Here is a 23046-nt window from a genome sequence, read left to right on the forward strand (position 1 = left end):
CCTATTTTGGGGGGAAAATGGTATAGATGGTAACAAAGGCGTATTTGTAGTTCCCTTTTTTTATGATGACATCTGCGAAATTGATCCAACGGTTTAGAATAATCAATGAAAAACATTGAAGGGGCCAGATTGTTTTAGGTGATGTGTTTAGGTTTCTGCTTTAATATATATAGAGATAATAATAATAATAATAATAATAATAATAATAATAATAATAATAATAATAATAATAATAACATAATTTTAGTAAGCATAATATTAATTAAACCATATAATTATATACTAAAAATATTAATTAAAATAAATCTGATAAGAAATAATAAAAATAACAATAAAATAATAATAATAATAATAATAATAATAATAATAATAATTTTTATATTGACATTAGTAACAATATAAAATAATAATAATTATATTTATATTAATAATAACATGAAATTTTAATTATTATATTTATTAAAATGATAATATTTAAAAAAGGAAGGCAAAACAAGGAAAAAATCCAAAAGAAAAGATGGGAAAAACTTTCACTTTGGCTACTATATTTGCTACCAAGTTCCAACATATTTTTATTTTTCAATATTAATTAATTATTTGTTGGTATTTTGTAGGAAAATTTCGACACATTTCTGACAGAATCTCTAGCGTATCTAACTTCGTACGAAATTTGTTGGAATTTTGTTAGATTTTACCTTTGTAGTGAGTTTGTAGGAAATTAGACGGAAATTTCCAACAAAACAAAATCGTCGGAATTTTTTTGTAGCTAAATCCAAATATTCTAGTAGTGAATTTTTGTGTAAAAAATGAGTTTGTTGTTTTTCTTGGAACAACCAGGCTCTAATTTGCATATGAAAGTGGTGTTGAATGGACTTACATTATATGACCAAATTATTTTAATACAAAACAGGCTCTTTCCAACATACATGACCCGTTTTTTCAATCAGGTTATATTATCGATTACACATTGGAATAGAACCAAATTGGATAGGGCTTTGAGCTTGAATTTGTGGGTAGAAAACCCAATGCACTTGGCTTGTAATTCATAGATTGTTTCTTTTTGGATAATTTCTTGTCATTAAAAAAAAAGTAATTATGTTAAAAAAAATATTGTCTGCAATAACTGAACTTATAATGTATTTTTCTTTATCGTTTTTGGTTCTAAGTTGTAGATGCAACATATTATATAGAACGTTGCAACTTCATATACATATGTAGTAAGGAAAGAACAAGGGAAGCCATATGGCCATAAGAATTTAAGTCGGTTGTTATTCAGAAATTACACCGTATCTATCTTATTATGGATTAATCGATTACACATTTACAATATATATATATATATATATATATATATATATATATATATATATATATATATGATAATATTTTCAAGGATTTGATCCTGAAAAATACCATAAATAATTCATCTGTATATTTCTTTCGCGAATATTACACCATAGGATTAGACACCACCATCTCCTATCATAACTTATATTCGAATAACTGTTTTTTTACACTACCAAACACGTTTACGATACTCAGCAAGTGCCCATAGTGGAAAAATGTTCCTGTATTGTGCATAAAGCAGTAAACAATTCTTCATGTATACTCCTGTAATTTCCTGTGCAAACGGATAAAGCCGATTAGCATATATCAATATTCAAGAATGAATATGTTTATAAAGCTTTAGTGGAAATGGATGTCTTTAGTTTTAATTATCATGGGCTTACAAAAGTTCTATTTCGAATTCAATTATAAGGTTTACCTGTTGAGGAAAATCACCGTTATCCATTTGAGCATTAATCAATAGCTTTGCTGCTTTATGTAAAGGCATCAGATCTCTTTCCACCTAGTTGTTTATAAACAATGAAGATCAATAAATTTTGAGCAATGAATCTTTAACCGAAACTTAGAGGTGAAAAAATCAATGACCACTATTGTGTTTATTTAAAGCATCTAAATTTCGAGTGTGGGTGAAAATATAAATAACGAGATTGGTTTGACCAATCAACACTTTCTATCATATCTTGATTTTGGTAAAATATTAGAATATTAAATCTCATCTAACACCCTTTTTTTGACCAAAATATTTTTATCAGTTTTTACTCATTATAATTAGCATACAATCCATATCGATCCATTTTAACAAAATTTTGTATGTAATTGCCACCTCTTTAGATAATCATGGAAAACTAACCTGCCCACCGAACATAAGGCCAAGCATAGCCCATGATGTTTGCACGAAATTAGTTCGGTTTCCATCCAGCGGTGTATATACCTTGAAAAATAATAAAATCAGAATGATAAGAGCTTTGAAATCGCACATTTCTATTTAAATAATAGCTTATTTTTTATTTTGGGACAAACATCAATATAATCATCTGGTTATCTAATTGAAGTTATTTGGTAGCAATCAACTAAGCTTACCTCAGTAGGGCAAGATAGGAGGCTCTCTCCCCAACCTCCCTCTTCATTTTGTACTGAAAGTAAAAATTTGAGACCTTTACGAACTGCTTCGTTATTGTCATATGTCTTTCCAGCACTACTTAATGCCCTTAGGGCGAAGAATGTTCCATATATGAAGCATACTCCCCAATAACCATACCTATCATAGATAAACAAATTAAAATAAGAGATAAATAATCTCATTTGTAATTCTTTATTTTTTTCCTTTTGTCATATCCCTGACAAAGAGAGTAATTTTTAGTTTATCGCTATCCTCTGTTTGGTTTGGAATTGAAAATCTTTTTATCAAGTGACACAGAAGAGATGCAAATTGATTGATAAAAGGCATACCGTAAAACTAAATACGCTATGTTCATTTGGCCATATAACTAGGGAGTGATAAAGCCTATTTAAAACCTAGAAAGGATATGGATTATAACATGTTTACATGGTATGGGGATTTGAGCATATTGAGAATACAATACTTTTAGTGTGGGAGGTTTCTGTTAACAGCATATGTTGGAGATGATGAGCAATATAACACATGTTTTTTCTGTCTTACTCTCTAGGATTATTGGAAGCAATTTTGGATTTTTATTAGCCTTACTTGGCCAATATGATTTCTTTCACCTTGCACAATATCCTTTATAAATCATTTCTCAATATAAATATTAATCATGAGTATCTCTCTTGTGTGGACTCAATAGAAAAGTCATCATTGGTCCTCAATAACAAGATTTGTTCTGAGAAAGTTAGTGAACTTTCGCTTCCCCATGTGGTGTAGGACATGTTATATGTGTCAGGAGAGTGTTCGTATTTGAAACAATGTTGTTACCAAAAACATAAATGCAGGGTCGTTGAAGTGGACATCGCTCACATAAACTTTGTAAGACAAGAGGGTCCGATTAAAAGTTAAGGGAAAAGTATACATGTTGGTAGATAGGTCAACTATGATATACGTGCTCGAATGAAGACCAACAAAAAGGAGGACTAGAGAAAGATCAAAGGTGTGGAAAAGAGGATGCTACCGTGGACATTTGTGACACCCATCATTTTCGAGTGAGTATTACACCAAGAATTGACAAGCCTTCAGTTGTACGTTTTCTATTTCTTACGTGACATTGATGAAAGAAAGCATTCCGAGAACTCAATTATGTTGTACAGATTTAAATGACGACCACAAAATGGGAGAATGAAAGAAAGATGGAAGTTCTGGAAAAGAAGATGTTATAGTGAGCCTGTGGCTCAAGAACTTTGGGAAAGATTCAAATTATGTTAGGAATAAGATGCGAAAGGACACAAAGAAAATAATAACACAAGGATTTAATGTAGTTCACATGTAACACCTTTCAAATGCATGTACAAAAATATTGTCAGCAAAAACTTCCCAAATGTCACCTATACGAAAAATTGCTCTCGCCTATACATGCTAAAGTGCAAGGTTCTTAAGGAATATGCTTCCTTCATGGCATGTAGAATACATCCACTACACACATTTTCTTCTTATCTAGGGGTAAAAAGCCATTGGAGATCTACTTATAATGACAAAAATTAACCTAGGACTACTTGCAATGATTTTTTCTTTTCATAGGGATACAAAGACACTAGTAGATCTATTTAATAAATAAATTTTCTAGTGCCTTTGTAACACTGAGAAAAGAAGAAAGCAATTATGACTTAACCAGAAGTAGTCACAGGTTAACTATTTTCAATGTAAATAGATCTCCTAATGCATTTGTACCCTTTTGAAAAAATGAAACCATGTGTAACAACTGTATTTAACAGCTAACCTGGTACTAGTTATGGGCTAGGGCTCACAAGCATAATACATCACCATTTGGACATGTTTACCATTATGTGTGTCATAAACCTTAGAATAAATAGTTAATTGTTTAATTATGTCTAAAGGACAGAAGAAACATATATGGTAAGGTGTGGAAAATGCTAGGGTCCCATGGGTGAGATCAAGGGTTATCAAATAAAAGGAGTGAGAAGAAAACTTGATGTTAGACATGAAATAGCTAACATTAGCTTTATAATGGAATGTTTTATAAAAAAAAACATTATCTATAAAAATTAGAAAGAAACTAGACGGTGTGACTTTCTGAGAACATGACCTCAAATAGAAGGGAGAAGAGGCTAAAATTTAGGGTTGTAGAACAATATTTGTCTTAGTTATCTATTATATGTTTATAAGCCTTATATATATATATATATATATATATATATATATATATATATATATATATATATATATTATTCATTCACTTTGATCTTTATCAGCTTTCCCTATGTCTTTTTCACCGTTCTTTCACTTATACTTCATCGTGCTGGAGGTGTGGTCTTCTACGAAATTAAAAACTTTATCTCTCAGGTCGAGGTAAGGTTATCTAAAAAAGCTTACAACCACCCAATTTTATTTTTTTATTATTATATATTTTATAAATGATTAACACATACACCCACTAAATCCTACTTCTAAGCTACTCAATTGTCCAAAATGGGACTTAAGCCTTCAACCCCTTAGGGGAGGGCCACTTTTTGAACTCCTTGGTACTGCTAGGCCAAATTCTATTTGGTCACCACCTAATTTTGTGATGACACTAATTTATGTATTGATGTTGAAAAAAAGTAGCACATGAGATGTATTAAATATTATACTCTAAGAGAAATGAGACGCAAAGGTTGAGAACGTTTTATAAAATTTCCTTTATATAAGATTCATATATCATATAATATCATAGATAAAAGAATAGCAATGAAAAAAACTTGGATTTATATTGTAGCATACCATGAACCATTATACCACTGTGTTTCCTCAAGATAGCGTACTCCATTTGAAATTGAGTGTTCTATCTCTTCCTTTCTGTGTCTTGGGTGGGCGTGTTTGAATTCTATCAGAGCTCCGATAATGGAAGATGTGGTCTCCACATGCCTAAGTCACTCAAACATGTATACTATTAGTCATTATTGTTTCTACAAATCTTATTTTATGTCCGTAATAATCTTTTTTTTTCCATCTATTATCATTAATTAGTTGATGCAAACATACATTTGATCAAGGTTGTGATTATAGATAAGTAATGATAATAGAGAACTAACGAATGTAATGGAGATTTACTCTTTCTCAACAACTATATCCGCGAAAACCTCTGAAGGATTAAGAAGTTGTAGAAATGGTTTGGGAATTGGCGGCTCCCAAACAGCAAATCCTCCGCTTATAGGACTCTACATGTGCCAAGAAAATAATAGGAATGAAGTTAAATGTTTACTTGTGCTTTGGGAAAACATTATTGATAAAACTAAAAATAATTTGTCAACCTATAATGGATAAATCATCTAAAATTTCAGTAGTGGAGAGGTTTAAATTTATAAAATATAGAATAAAGGTGTCGTACTTGCATGTAAAGAAGCACATTCACTGCTTCATACAGTCGAGCATTATCATCTTTTTCTCCGGCTATTTCTTGTGGCATGTTTGATAGTAACAATAGACACTATAGAATAAGATGAATTGTAACTTCTATTGACGCATAAACTATATGCATAATCGAAAGTTTCAATTTGAATTACATATACCTTTAGTGCTTCAGCTGTACAGTCAGAGACAGTCCAACCATGATCTTGATCGGAGAAGGTCCATGACCCTTTAGTGAATTGTCGACACATTTGGGTGAAATCTCCTGAAGGATTTTCTTTCACCTACATATAATTAAATTCTGTAATTAAGAAACATATCAAAGTTTAATTAAGAAGCCATACATACAACTAAGAAACAACCTGTGATTCTCTTATATAAAAGTGTGCCTTTTTTAGACATTCATCATATTCATCAGTCATATTACTTGCAATAATTGCTTGAGTTGCAAGAGCACAATCCCACAATTGACTACCAAAACTATGCATTGTCATTCCATCTTCTGCAATCCACAAGTAATCTGGAACTCTAGCTAGATGATATTTGAACTCATCACCATTTGGATTCTCAGCCCACCAACACATCATTTGTAGACTCTGTCCAAAATATATGAAATGTTTCATTATATTTTATAGATAAAAAATTCATTATATTTTAATCTAAATTTGGTGCTTTTCTTCGATTTGATATCTTACTTTTTCAACACATCCTATGGTCATGTATCTAGTCTCTTCTGATTCATAGCGCATTAATTCCACAACTCTATTAAGAGATCTTCCTCGTAGTTTAGAAAATGGCCAATATTTAACAATCGGCTCAGTAATATAGTGAAGACTATGCCACAATGCATCTTGTAGAAATGAATGTGGATAATAGTAGTCCTCCTGCAAATAAAAAAATTACACTCTTTCATTTCCATAAGATGGTGCACCCATGTTCCTTTAATTTTATGTACATGTAAGTGTTATATCTCCTCAATAAAAAATGAAAATATATAACTTATTGAACTTTCCTTAAGATAAAAATAGTGTTCATGAGTACGAACTAATAGTTAGGGTCTTAAGAATAGTTATTATAAAAGCACAAACCTTGCAACAGTTATTCCGTTGTTTATTCCAATTAATATCCTCAAAAGGAATAGGGTGAATTTCTTTTCGTAATGATGAAATCAGATGGGTAATTGGTCCTTGGATTCTTTTCCCATATAAATATGACATGGGCATGTAGGTTGTCCGACAATAGCACCACATCTCAGCTGCATATATCATAAGTACAATGGGATAGTAAGTGAATGTGAAAGCATATAACATTCTATATTCCCCAAAGTGCCATCTAAGTATGAAATCAAGGAAAGTATGTTGGAAATATGATGAAAAACATATTGATGACATAGTAAAATTGTTTAGGGATAAGTGGGAGAATGATAAAATAGGTGGAAAGAACTTAAGAAGCAAACTATAACCAACATAACTTTTATCCCGATTAGACACTATAATCAACTCCAAATTTGAATTTTCCCTAAATTTGGCTTACTTAGCTTTTTAATCATCTACTTTATTTGTTGATTCTCTCAATTCCCATAAGTAAAATGATTGAATAAACATATAATTCAGAAAATATATGTCAAATATAATTTTAAAATTTTTGGCAATTCGTGCCAAAAATGTTTGAAGTAGTTTGAAAGCATGTTGGAAATAAATTTTACTCTCTCCTTTTTAAAACCTAAATACTTTTATGTTTATTGACTTTTGTTTTTCATTCTAATATATGTTAGTTTCCAATTTGAAAATATGCAGTTACCTGGATGAAATGGAAATGCAGATGGGAAAAGCCAAAATTCTGGTGGCAATGGGTTGCATCCTTCCCATTCATACACTCCAAGAACCTACATATTTAAATCCAAAGAAAATAACTTAATGAATATCCACATTAGTGCTCATTTGAGGTATGAAATAAAAATAAACTATTCAATTCAAAGCACATGTTTAAACAGATGTTCCTAGAAAGGTAATTAAAATATTGATCATTTAGTGCAACTTTTCCATAACCAAACGATTTTTCTTATAACCAAACTGAATGAGGTTATTAGTTGTTATTTTATCTCTCATATGAAACCATAAATTTCTTGTGGTATATTTCTACTTAAATTGGAGATAATATAGAATTGAGAATAGGGTTATAGAACTATGAATTACCGAGAGGTAAACCTTCCCCCAAGAGGGAATAGAGCTTGCACCGCCATGGTCTAGTATCCACTTGCGGGCTTTAGCGATTGCACCATCTCCTCCATCTTCTCCTTCTCCTAATATGCGTAGTGCTACATAACTCAGTGCAGATCCAATCATCGTGCTGTGTCCCTCAATATAAAACCCCCATCCCCCATCTTCATTCTGCAGTTACGATACTAAATAATACAATATTGTTTTCATAAAACTTCAATACATTATTATTTGCTTAATTATATTGAATAGCGAAAACCATACAAAGAAGATCACATTATTATATTTACATCACATTATATCAAGTTTACAAAATATTATTTAACAATAGCCAATAAAACTGTAAAAAATGTTAAAATGATAAAGAAAAAAAACATTAATGAAGTATTGTTTACTTGTAGGTTCGATATTTTCTTCACATATTCTATTTGAATAATGTTATCCGTAAGTCTAATAATAATAACACTTAGTTTCCATTATTTGACATGTTGGAATTCAAAGAAACATTTCGTTAGTACTAAAAAAAGGTGTTCGATCCATGTTTTATTTCAAATGGAAAGCAATGAGATATTACTGGGAAAATATCGTTCCATCAAATTTTGAGTATTTAATTCCTAGCATGATCCCTATTTGTCTTACATTTCATTCCTTCCTAAGATAAAAATTTAACAATAGAGCCATCATTACTCACTAGTGCAAGGTTGATCCAGGCACACTGTTGCAAAATTGCATTTGGATTTGCATCGACAATCCTTTTCTTGGGGACATTATGCATGATAAATGTGTTCTTTTTTGTCACTTCTATATAGATTCTACATATTGATCTTGTTTGATGTTTCATATCTAGGGTTTCAAATTTATACTACTAAATTATTTGTGGAATGATACAACACAAAAATGCAAAAATCATATGGTGGTTTTCTTTGATTGTGTAGAAAAAATTGTGTATTATAAGTTATTTCTCTCTTACGGTTTTTGTAAAATTTTGAATATCTGGTATGGAAGATTCACATGCTTAAGGTTATGGTTTCATACAAACCATTCTATCCACCACCATGTTAATCAAACCAAAACATAAACAAGGATCTTGAAAAGAACAAGAACCTATAAAATAGGGGGGAAAGTGGAGATGATGCTACTAGAGGTAGTTTCAATGTAAGGATGGGATAAAACTTTGATTATTTTGATTTTTAAGGAAAATATTTAAGATGTTATAAGTTATGCATTTATCCATAAGATGGAAAATTTTTCTCTATCAAGTGATTTCATGCCATTTATAAGTATATTCATACCTACCAAACAGCATTTATCTAATGACTTATTTCATTTAGAAGGTGTAGCCAAACATAATAATAGAATTGTAATGATATTTTCTATTATGTTAGTTCTTTAAATTAACACATCTATCTCATTCCAATGTCATTACATTCCATCTAGTCAAATAAACCCTTAGGTTCCACTCTTTTATATTTTGGCATTTCTTTAACCACATTAAAATGGATTTTGTAAGTCTTGTCAAGGAAAGAAACCCTTAACATATTAATTTGTAACAGTTGTCCTTGTTAAACTGGTCCCAAACAAATTTATGACATTTCATCAATACATCACAAAACTCTAATACGACATGCAACGAGTATATCTGGGTAAATCGGGATGTAATTATCCAAGAAAATTACATAATGCCAATTGCCAATGTGGGTGCCAACCATAGATAGTCCATATATACATATATATATATATATATATATATATATATATATATATATATATATATACACACACATATAGGGAAAAGTGAATATACCCTTAAGGGTATATAAGCTTAGGTACCCAAACTCACTTTAATTAGTTGTTTTGTTTAATATATTCATTATAATGTTATTAAACTTCAACCTTAACTTGATTTACTTTGAAGATTTTTGAAATTTCATTATTGTTTTCCTCTTATATCACATCTTTTTGCAGAATACCTATTACGTAATATATATTAGAGTTGAAAATGAAAATTATGTAAGAGGAAGATAAACGTGAAATTTATAAAAATCTTATAAGTAAATCAAGTTAGAAGTTGAATTATAAGAATATTAGACAATTACAATGTATACATATTATACAAACAACATAGTATGATGACTTTGGGTACCTAAGCTTATATACCCTTAAGGGTATATATTCACTTTTCCCATATATATATATATATATATATATATATATATATATATATATATATATATATATATATATAGTCAAGATCAAATAAGAAGGAAATTTTTGGTAGGAAGGTAAGAAGTTTTTTTTCTATATATTTTTTTCGCGAACAAACAAAATGAATCATTAGATGATTCATTTGTAAGATGATTCACAAGAAAAAATTCTCAAAAAAACATCTCGATGATTCATTTATATAATGATTTTGTTGTTATTCACTAAAACTGTCATAAAAGTGAATTTTTCCTTAATTTACTTAAAAATGAATCATATAGATGTTTTTTTTGAGAATTTTTTCTTGTGAATCATCTTACAAATGAATCATCTAGTGATTCATTTTTTTTGTTCGTTAAAAAAATATGTAGAAAAAAAACTTCTTACCTTCCTACCAAAAAAATTTTCTTACCGGATCTATATCTTATATATATATATATATATATATATATATATATATATATATATATATATATATATATATATATATATATATATATGGTATCTTCATGCATTTTTTTCTTTATTTTATGAGAAGATGAACATAAATTTTTTTGGAAATTGGTAAGAAAAAAAAACATGTGATCACCGAGATAATAAAGTAGTGAATAAATTTCCATATTATTCAATAACATATTATCAACATTATGAACATTGTAAGACCTGCATTTTATGGATGAACTTTTCCGCTCTTTTTGGGTGAAAATTATTTTTTAATAAATATGCAATAATTTTAAAAGATTTATATGTATTAGATACGTCATTATTTGATTAATAAATAAGATTTATGGATTTTTATAATTTATTTAAACCTTAATTAAAAATATAGAACTAAGGGTTAAAACATCAATAAGTCATAAATTGAAGACGAGACTAAAATGAAAATAATTTATAGAAACGGTATTGTGTTTAAATCAAAAGATTGTTTACCAAACTTCAAATCAACTAAGGGTTAATTTGAGAGAATATATGAACGAGGGGCCTTAGTTTCAAAATCCCTTAAAAGGTTATACAATTAGCCTCTTACTCTCCCTTATTGCTTATATCGATCGGGAGGAGACATGATAAAGAAAGAAAAATGGAAATTTCATTAGTGATTTGGAGAGTGGAAAAAATGCATTTTAATAGGAAATGAAGTTAGGTTTTGATTAGTAAAAAATCTCAAGGTATAAAACTTCCACATATCAAGCTCTAGGTCGAATTAGGGTTTGGAGCTCTATCTAATTTCAAATTTTATGTAAAATAATGTATTTAAATTGATTCTCTAACTCAATCTAACCTTTAGTTCATGAATTTAGGTTATTATTTATACTTTGTTGGTTGTTTCGATTGGTGAATTACGTTGAAGCCATAAACCCTAGCTATGGATGGAAGAGGAACCTAAAATACATCATTAAGATCAACCTTATTTTTGATTTGATGCTATTTTTATTTAAGTGATCATCAATGAATCACCATAACACAATTGAAATGGGTGATATCATCCCCAAGGATGGAATAAAGGAATTGGAGCCCTAATTTTTAAGAATTTCTATACTTGTTATGGAAACTTGTATATTTACTTAAATACTCGATTATTGAATCAAATCATGTATAATTATATTAGGAGTTATGTAATTATGTACATTTGTCAAATGATTCCATTAGATCTTTTGGAGATCATGACCTTGAAGAAAATGATTCCATTAGATCTTTTGGAGATCATGACCTTGAAGAAGATTCCATTGGAATTCACTAGTGAAATGAGGTGGAAATATTTTTCAAATGATGGTATGTCAATAATAAGGATTTTAAATTAGTTAATTGAGTTGTGAAAAGGGTAAATGGCACAAAAAACATTATTTTTACACAGAAATTCGATTTTGACACCGTATTTTTTTTTTGTGTCAATTTTGACACTGTGTTTTCCAATTTGTTACAATTCTGACCACTTGACTAGTTAACCAGGTTATATGCTGATATGGCATGATGACGTGTCACTTTTGATGACGTGACATGCTGACATTATATGCTGACGTGTCGAAATTGATTTTTTTTTCCACAAAAAACACTAAGTTTTTATTTTTTTCGATTTTGACACTAAGTTTAATTTTTTATTTCAATTTTGACACTATGTTTTTTTGTTCCAATCAAACATCATTTATCACTTTTTGTTCAATTTTGTCTATTTTCTATTTGAAATCGTATAAATATATATTTTTATTACATTTTAAACCGTATAAACATATTTTTTTCGTTTTAAAAACCACATTTTTATTTAAATACAAGGTGTTTTTTTTCTTACATTCAAAACATTAGTTATATCATGAGAATCAAACTAACCATAAGTTTCTAATAAGATGTAAAAATTTGATGGTTGCAAACTTGATATCTGAGTTTTGATCGACTACACGCCTCTAAACCTTCAAACGTATTTTAAAGTTGCATATTTAATATAAAATACAATTTTTATATAACTAATACATATTTATATATAAAAATATGGTTTGAGTGTAAAAAAAATGTATGTATACAAAACTATGATTTTTAAATGAAAAAAAAAAACATATTTATAAGGTTTAAATGTATTAAAAAAAATATTTATAGGGTTTCAAATAGAAAATTGTCAACATTGAACAAAATGGAAAAAAATGATGTTCGATTTGGAACAAAAAAACATAGTGTCAAAGTTGAAAGAAAAAAATTAAACTTAGTGTCAAAATCGAAAAAAAATAAAAAGTTAGTGTTTTTTTGTTAGAAAAAAATTCAATTTTGACACGTCAGCATATAATGTCAGCATGCCACGTCATCAAAACTGACACATCATCATGCCACGTCAGCATGTAACCTGGTTAACAGATCAAGTGGTCAGAATTGTAAGAAATTGAAAAATATAGTGTCAAAATTAACACAAAAAAAATAACACAGTATCAAAATCAAATTTCTATGTAAAAAAAATATTTTTAGTGTCATTTACCCTTATGAAAAATTATAAGAATTTGGAAGCACTAGAGTAAACACATTATAAAGATTACTGCCACCATACATATGTTTAAGTCTCTCTATTCCACAATTGGAATTTGAATAAAAAATGGTGAATGGAATCGTGATAAATTATTAGATTTGAGCGTGTCTAAGTACTTTATTAATGTTTGGAATGATCATCATTATTAAATTATGACTTGTATTGAGTTTTTAGAAGTTTTAGACATAAGTTGTTGCTTTTGTCATGTGAGTGTGCCTTCAAACTCTATTGCTATTAACCACATTATGAATTAATTCACCTATTGGGATATGGATTACTTCAGTTTAAAGAATTATATTAAGACATAATTTAACTATTATTAATCATTTGTTATAATAAAAGGTTTTGCTACGAAGTGATCAATATATAATGTCTTAATAAGCAATATAACATTTATGTGTCGATCTAGGAAAAATTCAGGCAAGACCAACCCCAACAGTATAAACACTTTTTTTCTTCTATAGCTTCTATATATATGCTTGAAAAGCATAGAAGAATTGATAAAAATGTTAAACAGCATTTGAAGGTTATTTCGCTAACTTTGAGACCATTTAGTATGATACGATAGATGGAAGAGCGTAGTGATTTACCTCACTTGATAATCTTTGTTGGTTGCATGCAAAGTTGAATTTTCAAGCCAAAGTTATTTTCAAATTTATTAAGTTGAATTTTCAAACCAACAAAGACCAATCATACGAAAATGAGTGACATCTATAATATTCTTCTTGATTGTTAAAAAGTTGAATTTCAAGCCAAAGTTAACGATGGAGAGAGAGATTATTTTCTAAGAGGATGTAATTCCTCATGCCATTTTTTCATCTTGGCCATCGAGTTGTGGCTAAAAGACACCTCTATGGCAAGGAACATAACCTATGCATATTTGAGTAACACCTATTTAGTAAGTCATGGATTACTCAGTGAGTGATGAAATAGGAACTTTGTGGATCGGTATGCAAGTTGCATACCAGGTGGTATGACTGATATCAGGATCGATTTTTTCATCCTTGTCGACAATAACTATAGTTGGAAGAAGAGATGTATGTTCGACATACCCAAATAAATCATGACTTGAAAGCATACAAACATATTGTTTTTCCAACTCGTGTAATTAGAGGAAGTTAACTTGATATAACACGTGAATGTGAGTTGCGATGATGATACTACATGCCATCTATTATGAATACGTGAAGAAGTGACTACGAAAAATGAAAAAGACATGCAATGAACGTTTTTTTGATGGTTTAATGCTTTTGTACAATGGGACTGTATTGTGTCGAGCAACTATGTTTATGTGATTAGAGTTTCCACTTTAAACATAGATAAAATATCATGAAATTAAGTACCAATGGTAAAATTAATTAATATTTGAAAGAATATTCTAGGATGTTAAATATGTTAATCCTTACGAAATTACTTCTTATAGTAACCACTAAGTAAACTAAACAAACTATGAAAATATTTTTCTATCAAACAAAGTGAATGATCTATAGAATTAATTTTTTAAAGAGTATATCACCGAACCAAGAAAATCATCAAAACTTAAAATGATTTCCTTTGGGTAATAGAAAACATATAACCAAGATGGCATATTCATAGAATTAATTTGACTATTTACCTGGTGATTGTAGAAGTATCGTTTCATTTCTTTCTGATGTTCTTCAGTTAAGATTGTATTAATTGTACCACTGATGTATAAAGCAATTAACTGCAAAAGAAAGTGGACAATTATATGCTTTAGATTATTGGTGCATAGAGACATAAAATGTGACATTACTAATCGTATATTAGATATGTGGCAAGATAATTAAAGATTCTTGCTTATTTTAGCTTCACGATGTCTAAAGCAAGGTCATTTCAGAAGATTGAAATCAATCATCCATATATGTTGCCGTTCTAAAAAAAAGTCATATGTGTGTCCTAACATAGGTTTGAATTTGTCATAAGTGTCATGCGTACATGAATTGGAATTAGAAAATAACCCATTTAGAAATGAATAATTTTCTACTCTTTACACTTACAAGTGGAGGAGTGAAAAATAAGGGGCCAGCATTTTCAGCCGGCCAATGTCCGTCTTTTGCTTGGATTGCACGTTGTAATCGAACTGCTTTTTTTACTGCAGTTGTTACAGCTTCAAAATTCACTTGTTCACCTTCACTTAGTCTCAGTGGAAGTATGCTCGTAAGATCGATTGCATTTTCCTTCATTAGCTATACATTATATAATATCATGTCACTAGTTTTCTCCACAAATTAAAATTGAATTTTCTACTAAAAATTTGATCTTTATAATCATGCATTATGACAGATTATATATATCAACAATAATTTGGTTATGCATCAAAATAATTAGTAACTGAACATAAGTATTTTCTTAAGAAAAATAGCATATTCTACATTTATTTTCTTATGTTGGTAAATTACCAAATCTGTAAGTTTACTTGGGTGTTATTTTGAATGGATCAGATCTATTCCATGTGACTAAGTGAATTCAAATTGATTATGGCTTTTAACATATAAATCCAAAATCATAACTAATTTGAAATCATATATAAACAAACCAAATTAATTCTGGTTGGACCAGCCGGTCTTCACAATTAGATTTTTCAAACGTAGAAGTGTTTAAAAAAATTATATATTATAATATTAAAAAACGTTTGATTGATCAAGTTTAAAGAGGTGTTTTGGATTATTTATTAATTTTTTTTTTAAATTTATTTTAGTTTTTCACCGGTAATAAGCACTTTTTACGTGTTTGAGTAGAAAAAAAAAACCTACTTATTTCGTTATGTTACCCGTTATAAACACTTTTTTTTTTATTATAAATTTTTGTATTTTGACTTATTAGAAACTCTTTATGGAGTCGACAACAAATTAAACTTTTTCTTATAATTTAAAGAAACAAAAATATATTAGATATCTATTTTGATTGTTTTACACGTATAATTAAAATTTGCCAAAAAGTAAAAAACAACTTATCAACTAAAGTTTTGTTATATACACTCCATTTTAGTCTAATATATTTTGTATACATGTTAGTCTATTAATCTAACATATTTATTTAATTCGCTAATCATTATATAATTATTTAACTATTATTGTTATATAATCATAGATGAAATTTTGGATATTATCAACACAACTTTTTGTTTCAAATAGTTTATTACGAATAGTTAATGTAAGTTTTTATACTACTTTATTTATATTAATAAGGGGTTTGCGATTGTTTTTTCAAATTTAAAAATAAATATGGAGAAAATTGTTTATTGATTTAAGGCCATGTTAAAATAGTTTTTAAAAAAGTGTTTTGATTGTTTAACATATATTTAATAAAAAAAATTAAATTAAGAGAGAACTTAATATTGGATAACTTAAAATTAAATGATAAGTTTTCTTTATTTCTATCAGTTGTTATATACTATTTAAAAAATAACCAAATTAATATTGTATATTATGTATAATTATAGATTTTACATTATGGTTGATAAGGTAATAAGCACTTTTTAGGTGTTTGAGTAGAAAAGAAAAAACCTACTTATTTCGTTATGTTACCCGTTATAAACACTTTTTTTTATTATAAATTTTTGTATTTTGACTTATTAGAAACTCTTTATGGAGTCGACACCAAATTAAACTTTTTCTTATAATTTAAAGAAACAAAAATATATTAGATATCTATTTTGATTGTTTTACACGTATAATTAAAATTTGCCAGAAAGTAAAAAACAACTTATCAACTAAAGTTTTGTTATATACACTCCATTTTAGTCTAATATATTTTGTATACATGTTAGTCTATTAATCTAACATATTTATTTAATTCGCTAATCATTATATAATTATTTAACTATTATTGTTATATAATCATAGATGAAATTTTGGATATTATCAACACAACTTTTTGTTTCAAATAGTTTATTACGAATAGTTAATGTAAGTTTTTATACTACTTTATTTATATTAATAAGGGGTTTGCGATTGTTTTTTCAAATTTAAAAATAAATATGGAGAAAATTGTTTATTGATTTAAGGCCATGTTAAAATAGTTTTTAAAAAAGTGTTTTGATTGTTTAACATATATTTAATAAAAAAAAATTAAATTAAGAGAGAACTTAATATTGGATAACTTAAAATTAAATGATAAGTTTTCTTTATTTCTATCAGTTGTTATATACTATTTAAAAAATAACCAAATTAATATTGTATATTATGTATAATTATAGATTTTACATTATGGTTGATAAGGTAAGATATTTTTTGTTTTAAAAATAATGTGATTATTTCATTTAATTAATATAATAATGAGATTTTCTAACATTTGTGTTAAGGAGACACAACAAACTTTAATTATAAGAAATATTAGTATAATTAAATGTGAAATATATGAATTATATATAATATTTATTATTAAAAAAATATGAAATACATTAATTATAAAGAATATTTTATTAAACATAATTTATTTTTTCTTTAGTTATGATAATATTTTCCATAATTAATGTTTTTTATATGTGATTTGAACATATTAGAAAATCCGTATAATAATTTATCCAACTCAAATATATGATTCAGTTATTTGTATGATATTTGTATAGGTGTTTTATTTTATATATTGATAACTTAGTTACAATAAGAATATTTCATATTACTCCCTAACTTAAAAAAAGTATTGAGTTTTAGTGTATTTTAGATATGTTGATGTTATTTTTCCGAAATTACATGCACTCTACTACAATTACTACATTTCGGTTTTATGTTCAGTTTTAAAACTGTTATTACGGAAAAATTTTGAAAACTCAAAAATACTAATATATATTTATGAAAATATGTAGTAATCTGCGATAATTACTTCGTTGTAATTAACATTCTATCAAATATAGAATCAAAACTCTCGACCAACATCATGGTTTTTAATACCCCTTTTTTAGCAGGAAACATCTATTAAACTAGTGCATCTAGGTGTTTACTACCTGCATCCGCATTAGGAGATCCCCACAAGCATGAAATCCTCCTTTCTTTCGATTATCTTTGAAGTTCTGCCGAACCTTTTCGATTTCTTCCTTTTCCTCTGGAGTTCCACCATCTGGATTAAATTCCCAAAATTGTCTACCAACAAAGTTGTTTGTACTATACAAATAAGGGCCATCCCCTTCCGCTATCTTTAACTCCCACATCGATCCTTTTCTCTTCGTTAAAAAACGATCAAAATCTAATTACTTAAGCAAATGTGTCCAACAAACCACGCAAGATTTCCGTTTATAGCATTACTCAAGATGTAATCAATGCAGTTCACGACTCCATACAAATTAGACCTACTTTTCATGTTTTGCAGACGACAGAAGCTAGCCTAGTGGATGCTTAAATATATAATTGGAGATATATTCTAAACACACGTAGCAGGCTAGAAACAACACGTAGGATATTGATGCCAAAGGCAAAAAAATGGGTTTCAGTATTGGCTTATCCAAAGATGATAATGACAACAAATGCTAAGTAGACGGCTGACATATACCCTACAAGAGAAAATAGAATTTTTTTTGACATAAACAATCTTTATATTGAGTATAAAAAAACAGGCAAAACTGTTAAGGACGAGAATCAAACATAGGGGAAAAATCAAATACTCTGTCGATATTTCCTAAGAAGGGAACATTAGACGAGATAAACAAAGATGGATGTAAACTAAAACAAACATATAACATATGCTTCTTATAAAGCCACTTCTTTGTAAAAGTTAGTCTTCATCATTTAGTGAGTCAGCTATATGTAATCTCATGTATGTATTTTACGTTTTAAACATGGCAGCATGTCATCGAAGAGCTTGTTGTGAAGACAAACAAAAAATATATGTAGAATTCTAGTAGAGAATCTAAGTAGAGAAGAAACCAAGAAGGAGAACAAGTGGAAACAAACCCCCTAGGGTGCATGCTTTTATATAGTAGGGTTACAAATTAGACCAAAATGCCCTTCTACAGCTGTTAATCAGCAGTTGAATGCTTTTGTAATAAAGCCAGTACAAATTAAATATGTAACACTTTACACAAGTTATATCATTTAAATGCGCAAGTTACATGTTCCATGCCAACACTTTACACGAGTTATTTTTTTTCAATGCTAATTCATAGGTTTAGCTAATTTATCGAACACTTTAGAAATTTAAAGGGGTTTTTATTTTTTTTTTATTTTTTTTTATTTTAGTGTAGATGGATGTGACTGTAATTTTAAGGTTTTTTTTTTAGTGTAAATGGATGTGTCAAATCTACTAAACTCATACGAGTTCAATACATTAGAAATGATCCTAATTAATTGTGTTAGTAGCCTCCTAGAGAATAAGAATACTAATATGAGATTGCTATACATATTTGCTAACTATGACTGAGTAATTGCTATTCTAATAAAAGAATAATTTATTCTTTTTTTAATAAGTGTTATCTTATTAGGGTTCCTAATTAATGTATATTTTTTTTCTTCTATATATCACCTTATTATGTCTCCTAATTAATATATACAACTTATCAACTTCATTACAAATTTCAAAATTTAAAAATTTCACTTTAATTATATTAAATTAATAACATTAGAATAAAAATTAAAATAAAAATAATACAAATAATATAATTTCATATATTTATTTACATCATGATTAAAATTTATATAACTAAAAAAACTCTTAATTAATAATTTATTTAAATTAATTAATTAATAATTTTAAATTTTTACTATAAAAAAATTTAATTAATTTTATAACCGTGGTTCCGACAATATATAAACTAGTGGTTAATAATATTCAAACATGCACACTACACGCCAATATTCCATCCCATTTAATTCAACTGCGCACGCTGCTTTAGAAGTGCCCTTTTACCTACAAATATTATCATAACAAAATAAATAAAGATTGCAAACATCTAAAATTATAATATTGCTAAATAAGACAGTTGAATTGGATTAGTTCTGTGAAGGTTGTGATTGGGTTACTATTGGATGCGTGTGTTTAAGATTTCTTGTAGAAGTGTAGGATTATGTTGACATGATTCAAATGAAGCGCTTCAAATAAACAAGTAACACGTTGGTAGTTCAACTAAGTAACATTATATAATTTATTAATTGTTAAACTTAGATTTCACACTCAACCACATAAAGCAAGAAGACGCATTTTAAAATTGTGTGCCCATTTTTAAATTTTGTAATCACTGCTTGCTTGAGGTCAAAATACTGTCGGGTACATATGTGAAATTAAGAAATAGTTTAGGAGTACTATCACATTCAAAAATGATGAAAAAAAGTTTTCAATTTTTAAAACCATTTTAAATCCATAAGTTTTACGAAAACAAAGTTTCCAAAAGTGACAATTAGTGGTGTGCATAAAACCGCATAAACCGTCCGCACCTCACCGAACCACACCGTATAATGTGGTTTACAACTTTAGTGGTGCGGTTTCTGGTTTGAAATTTTATTAAACCGCACTTTGCGATGCTCTAAACCGCACCGCACCGCGTGTGTGTGTGTGTGTATATATATATATATATATATATATATATATATATATATATATATACCAGTAAATTACTGAAATCGTCCCTATGGTTTGGTTAAAATTGCATATTTGGTCCTTAACTTTTATTTTGCACTCGGATTGTCCCTGTGGTTTGATTTTGTTGCATTTTCATCCCTGTGGTTTGGTCAAAATTGCATATTTGGTCCCTAACTTTATGTATGTAAGGGACGAAAAATACAACAAAAATCAAACCACAGGGACGAAAAATGCAACAAAATCAAACCACAGGGACGATCCGAGTGCAAAAAGAAGTTAGGTACTAAACGTGCAATTTTAACCAAAGCATAAGGACGATTTCAGTAATTTACTCTCCATATATATATATATATATATATATATATATATATATATATATATAGTGTGTGTGTGTGTGTGTGTGTGTGTGTGTGTGTGTACACACACATATATACAGGTGTTTAATATATCTATTGTGTTATTGTATGCACAAATATGTACCAATCATTTTTAAAGGGTATTAATGTAATCTTATAATATCATTTATATTTTCAGAGTTCATTAAAGTATGATTGATATCAATCAAATTCATAAAGTATGAGTGATATCAATCAAATTTAGAGAAGGAAAGACTAATTTAGATGTGACTGCAAAGCGAAAATTGTTTTTATTATAGTATATGGTACAAATAAATATGTTGTTTGGTAATTACAAGATTGCTGAATTTATCGAACAACATAATCATAAGTTGTATGGTAAGGACAATATGTTTTTTTCTTGTACAAAGAAGAAACTTGATTATTCACAGGAGATTTTTATTCATAACTTATCAAAGCAAAATATTGGTGCCTCAAGAGCACATAGATTGTATTCCGAACTTCAGGGTGGTTCTAACATTCGAGGTGGTTTGGTTTCTGATTTGAAACCAGTACGAGAAATCTCAATTCTTACATAGGTTCCGGGGATGCAAAATTCCTTGTGGTGAAGATGCTGGAAAGGAAAAAAAAATATCCCAAGTTTTTCTTTCGATTTTAAAGTTGTTGAGAAAAAATTGAATTCGGTTTTTTGGGCTGACGAAACTGCAAAGTACAACTACAATGCTTTTGTAGACGTTGTTTATCTGGATGCGACATTCAACATGAATAAGTATTTTTTAATTTTCGAATGTTTTCACATAATTTTTCTTGCTTCCAATAACTCTTACCAAGTTTTATTTTTTTAAACAGATATGATATGGTTTTCGTACCTTTCACTGGGATAGATAATCATAAGAAATGTGTGACTTTTGGTGTTGGATTTTGAGTAGAGAAGATGGTAGTTCTTACTCTTGGCTGCTTAGAGCATTTGTGAAAACATTCAAAAAAACAACCTACGCTTTTTCTTAGAGATCAAGATCCAACTTTAAACAAGGTTGTTAATGAAATATTTCCAATGTCGGCACATAGGTTTTGTATGTGGCATATTACAAAAAAACTTCCAAACAACGTGAATATTTTTTTTATATTAAAAAACAAAGTCACTATGTTTACCTTGTTAGTACATATTGTTAAGTCACAAATTAATTATTTCATAACAAAATATATGACAGAACTGCAATTCAGAATGGTATTCTGATAGAATTTAACCAAAATTCTGTTAGAATTTATGTTTCACACCATTCATACCCTTCATTCGTTGTACATCACGATTATATCTTTTATACTGATATATATATATATATATATATATATATATATATATATATATATATATATATATATATATTATTCAGATAACATTGCAACTAGCCACAAACTCAGCTTTTCGAAAGCGTTTTCACTCTATAATTTGGAAATTAAAGCTGGAACCACATGATTTTGAAAAGGAATGGAAATCTTGTTTAAATGACTTTAACATTTCAAATAACAAGTAGTTGCAAGAGATGTATGGGTTGCGTAGACATTGGGTACCTGCATTTTTCAAGGACATACTGATATCTGGTCTTATGAGAACTACATCATTGTAGGAAGGCCAAAATTGGTCGTTTCAGTACAATATCCTTACTGGTTCTTATCTTTTAATGTCTATGATGACATTTGAGGGTATTATGGAGCATCATAGGCGTAATCAAGTTGTCAATGACTTTAAAAGTGCTACAACACTTCTTGGATTCATCACATCTAGTCCAATTGAACCACGTGCTTCGAAGGTCTACACTCGTAAAAAAATTTATTAGGTGCAGAAATAGATTTCAGATTCTGGTAACACTT

The 23046-nt window shown here is 28.5% G+C and overlaps 1 protein-coding gene across 3 annotated transcripts; it reads right to left on the minus strand.

Annotated features, from left to right (window-relative positions):
- Positions 1-1410: 1410 nt before the first annotated feature.
- LOC145046533 (dammarenediol II synthase-like) lies at positions 1411-19188 on the minus strand. Of its 3 annotated transcripts, XM_078994826.1 has the most exons (17): positions 19074-19091; positions 18255-18797; positions 15307-15495; positions 14904-14993; positions 8059-8253; positions 7664-7748; positions 6952-7118; positions 6559-6747; positions 6226-6459; positions 6025-6147; positions 5844-5942; positions 5567-5673; positions 5237-5380; positions 2428-2605; positions 2198-2278; positions 1766-1849; positions 1411-1621 (listed from the first exon to the last, which is right to left on the minus strand). In XM_078994826.1, exons 2-17 carry the CDS (start codon positions 18456-18458, stop codon positions 1517-1519), a joined length of 2274 nt encoding a protein of 757 aa, XP_078850952.1. In that variant the 5' UTR covers positions 18459-18797; positions 19074-19091; the 3' UTR covers positions 1411-1516. The 3 variants fall into 3 exon arrangements, with proteins under 3 accessions (XP_078850952.1, XP_078850947.1, XP_078850957.1); XM_078994821.1 differs by having other exon boundaries at positions 18255-19188; XM_078994831.1 differs by lacking the exons at positions 15307-15495; positions 18255-18797; positions 19074-19091 and having other exon boundaries at positions 8059-8267.
- Between the last annotated feature and the right edge of the window lie 3858 nt (positions 19189-23046).

Source organism: Lactuca saligna, chromosome 1, assembly GCF_052625555.1.
Source record: "Lactuca saligna cultivar CGN05327 chromosome 1, ASM5262555v1, whole genome shotgun sequence".
Lineage (NCBI taxonomy): Eukaryota > Viridiplantae > Streptophyta > Magnoliopsida > Asterales > Asteraceae > Lactuca > Lactuca saligna.

Coding starts and splice junctions, on each gene's coding strand:
- LOC145046533 (XM_078994821.1), bottom strand. CDS start 18,458: ATGTGGGAGTTAAAGATAGCGGAAGGGGATGGCCCTTATTTGTATAGT. Junction 14,994..15,306: donor TATTTTTCACTCCTCCACTT/GTAAGTGTAAAG, acceptor TTTCTTTTGCAG/TTAATTGCTTTATACATCAG. Junction 5,381..5,566: donor GATATAGTTGTTGAGAAAGA/GTAAATCTCCAT, acceptor TGAGTGACTTAG/GCATGTGGAGACCACATCTT.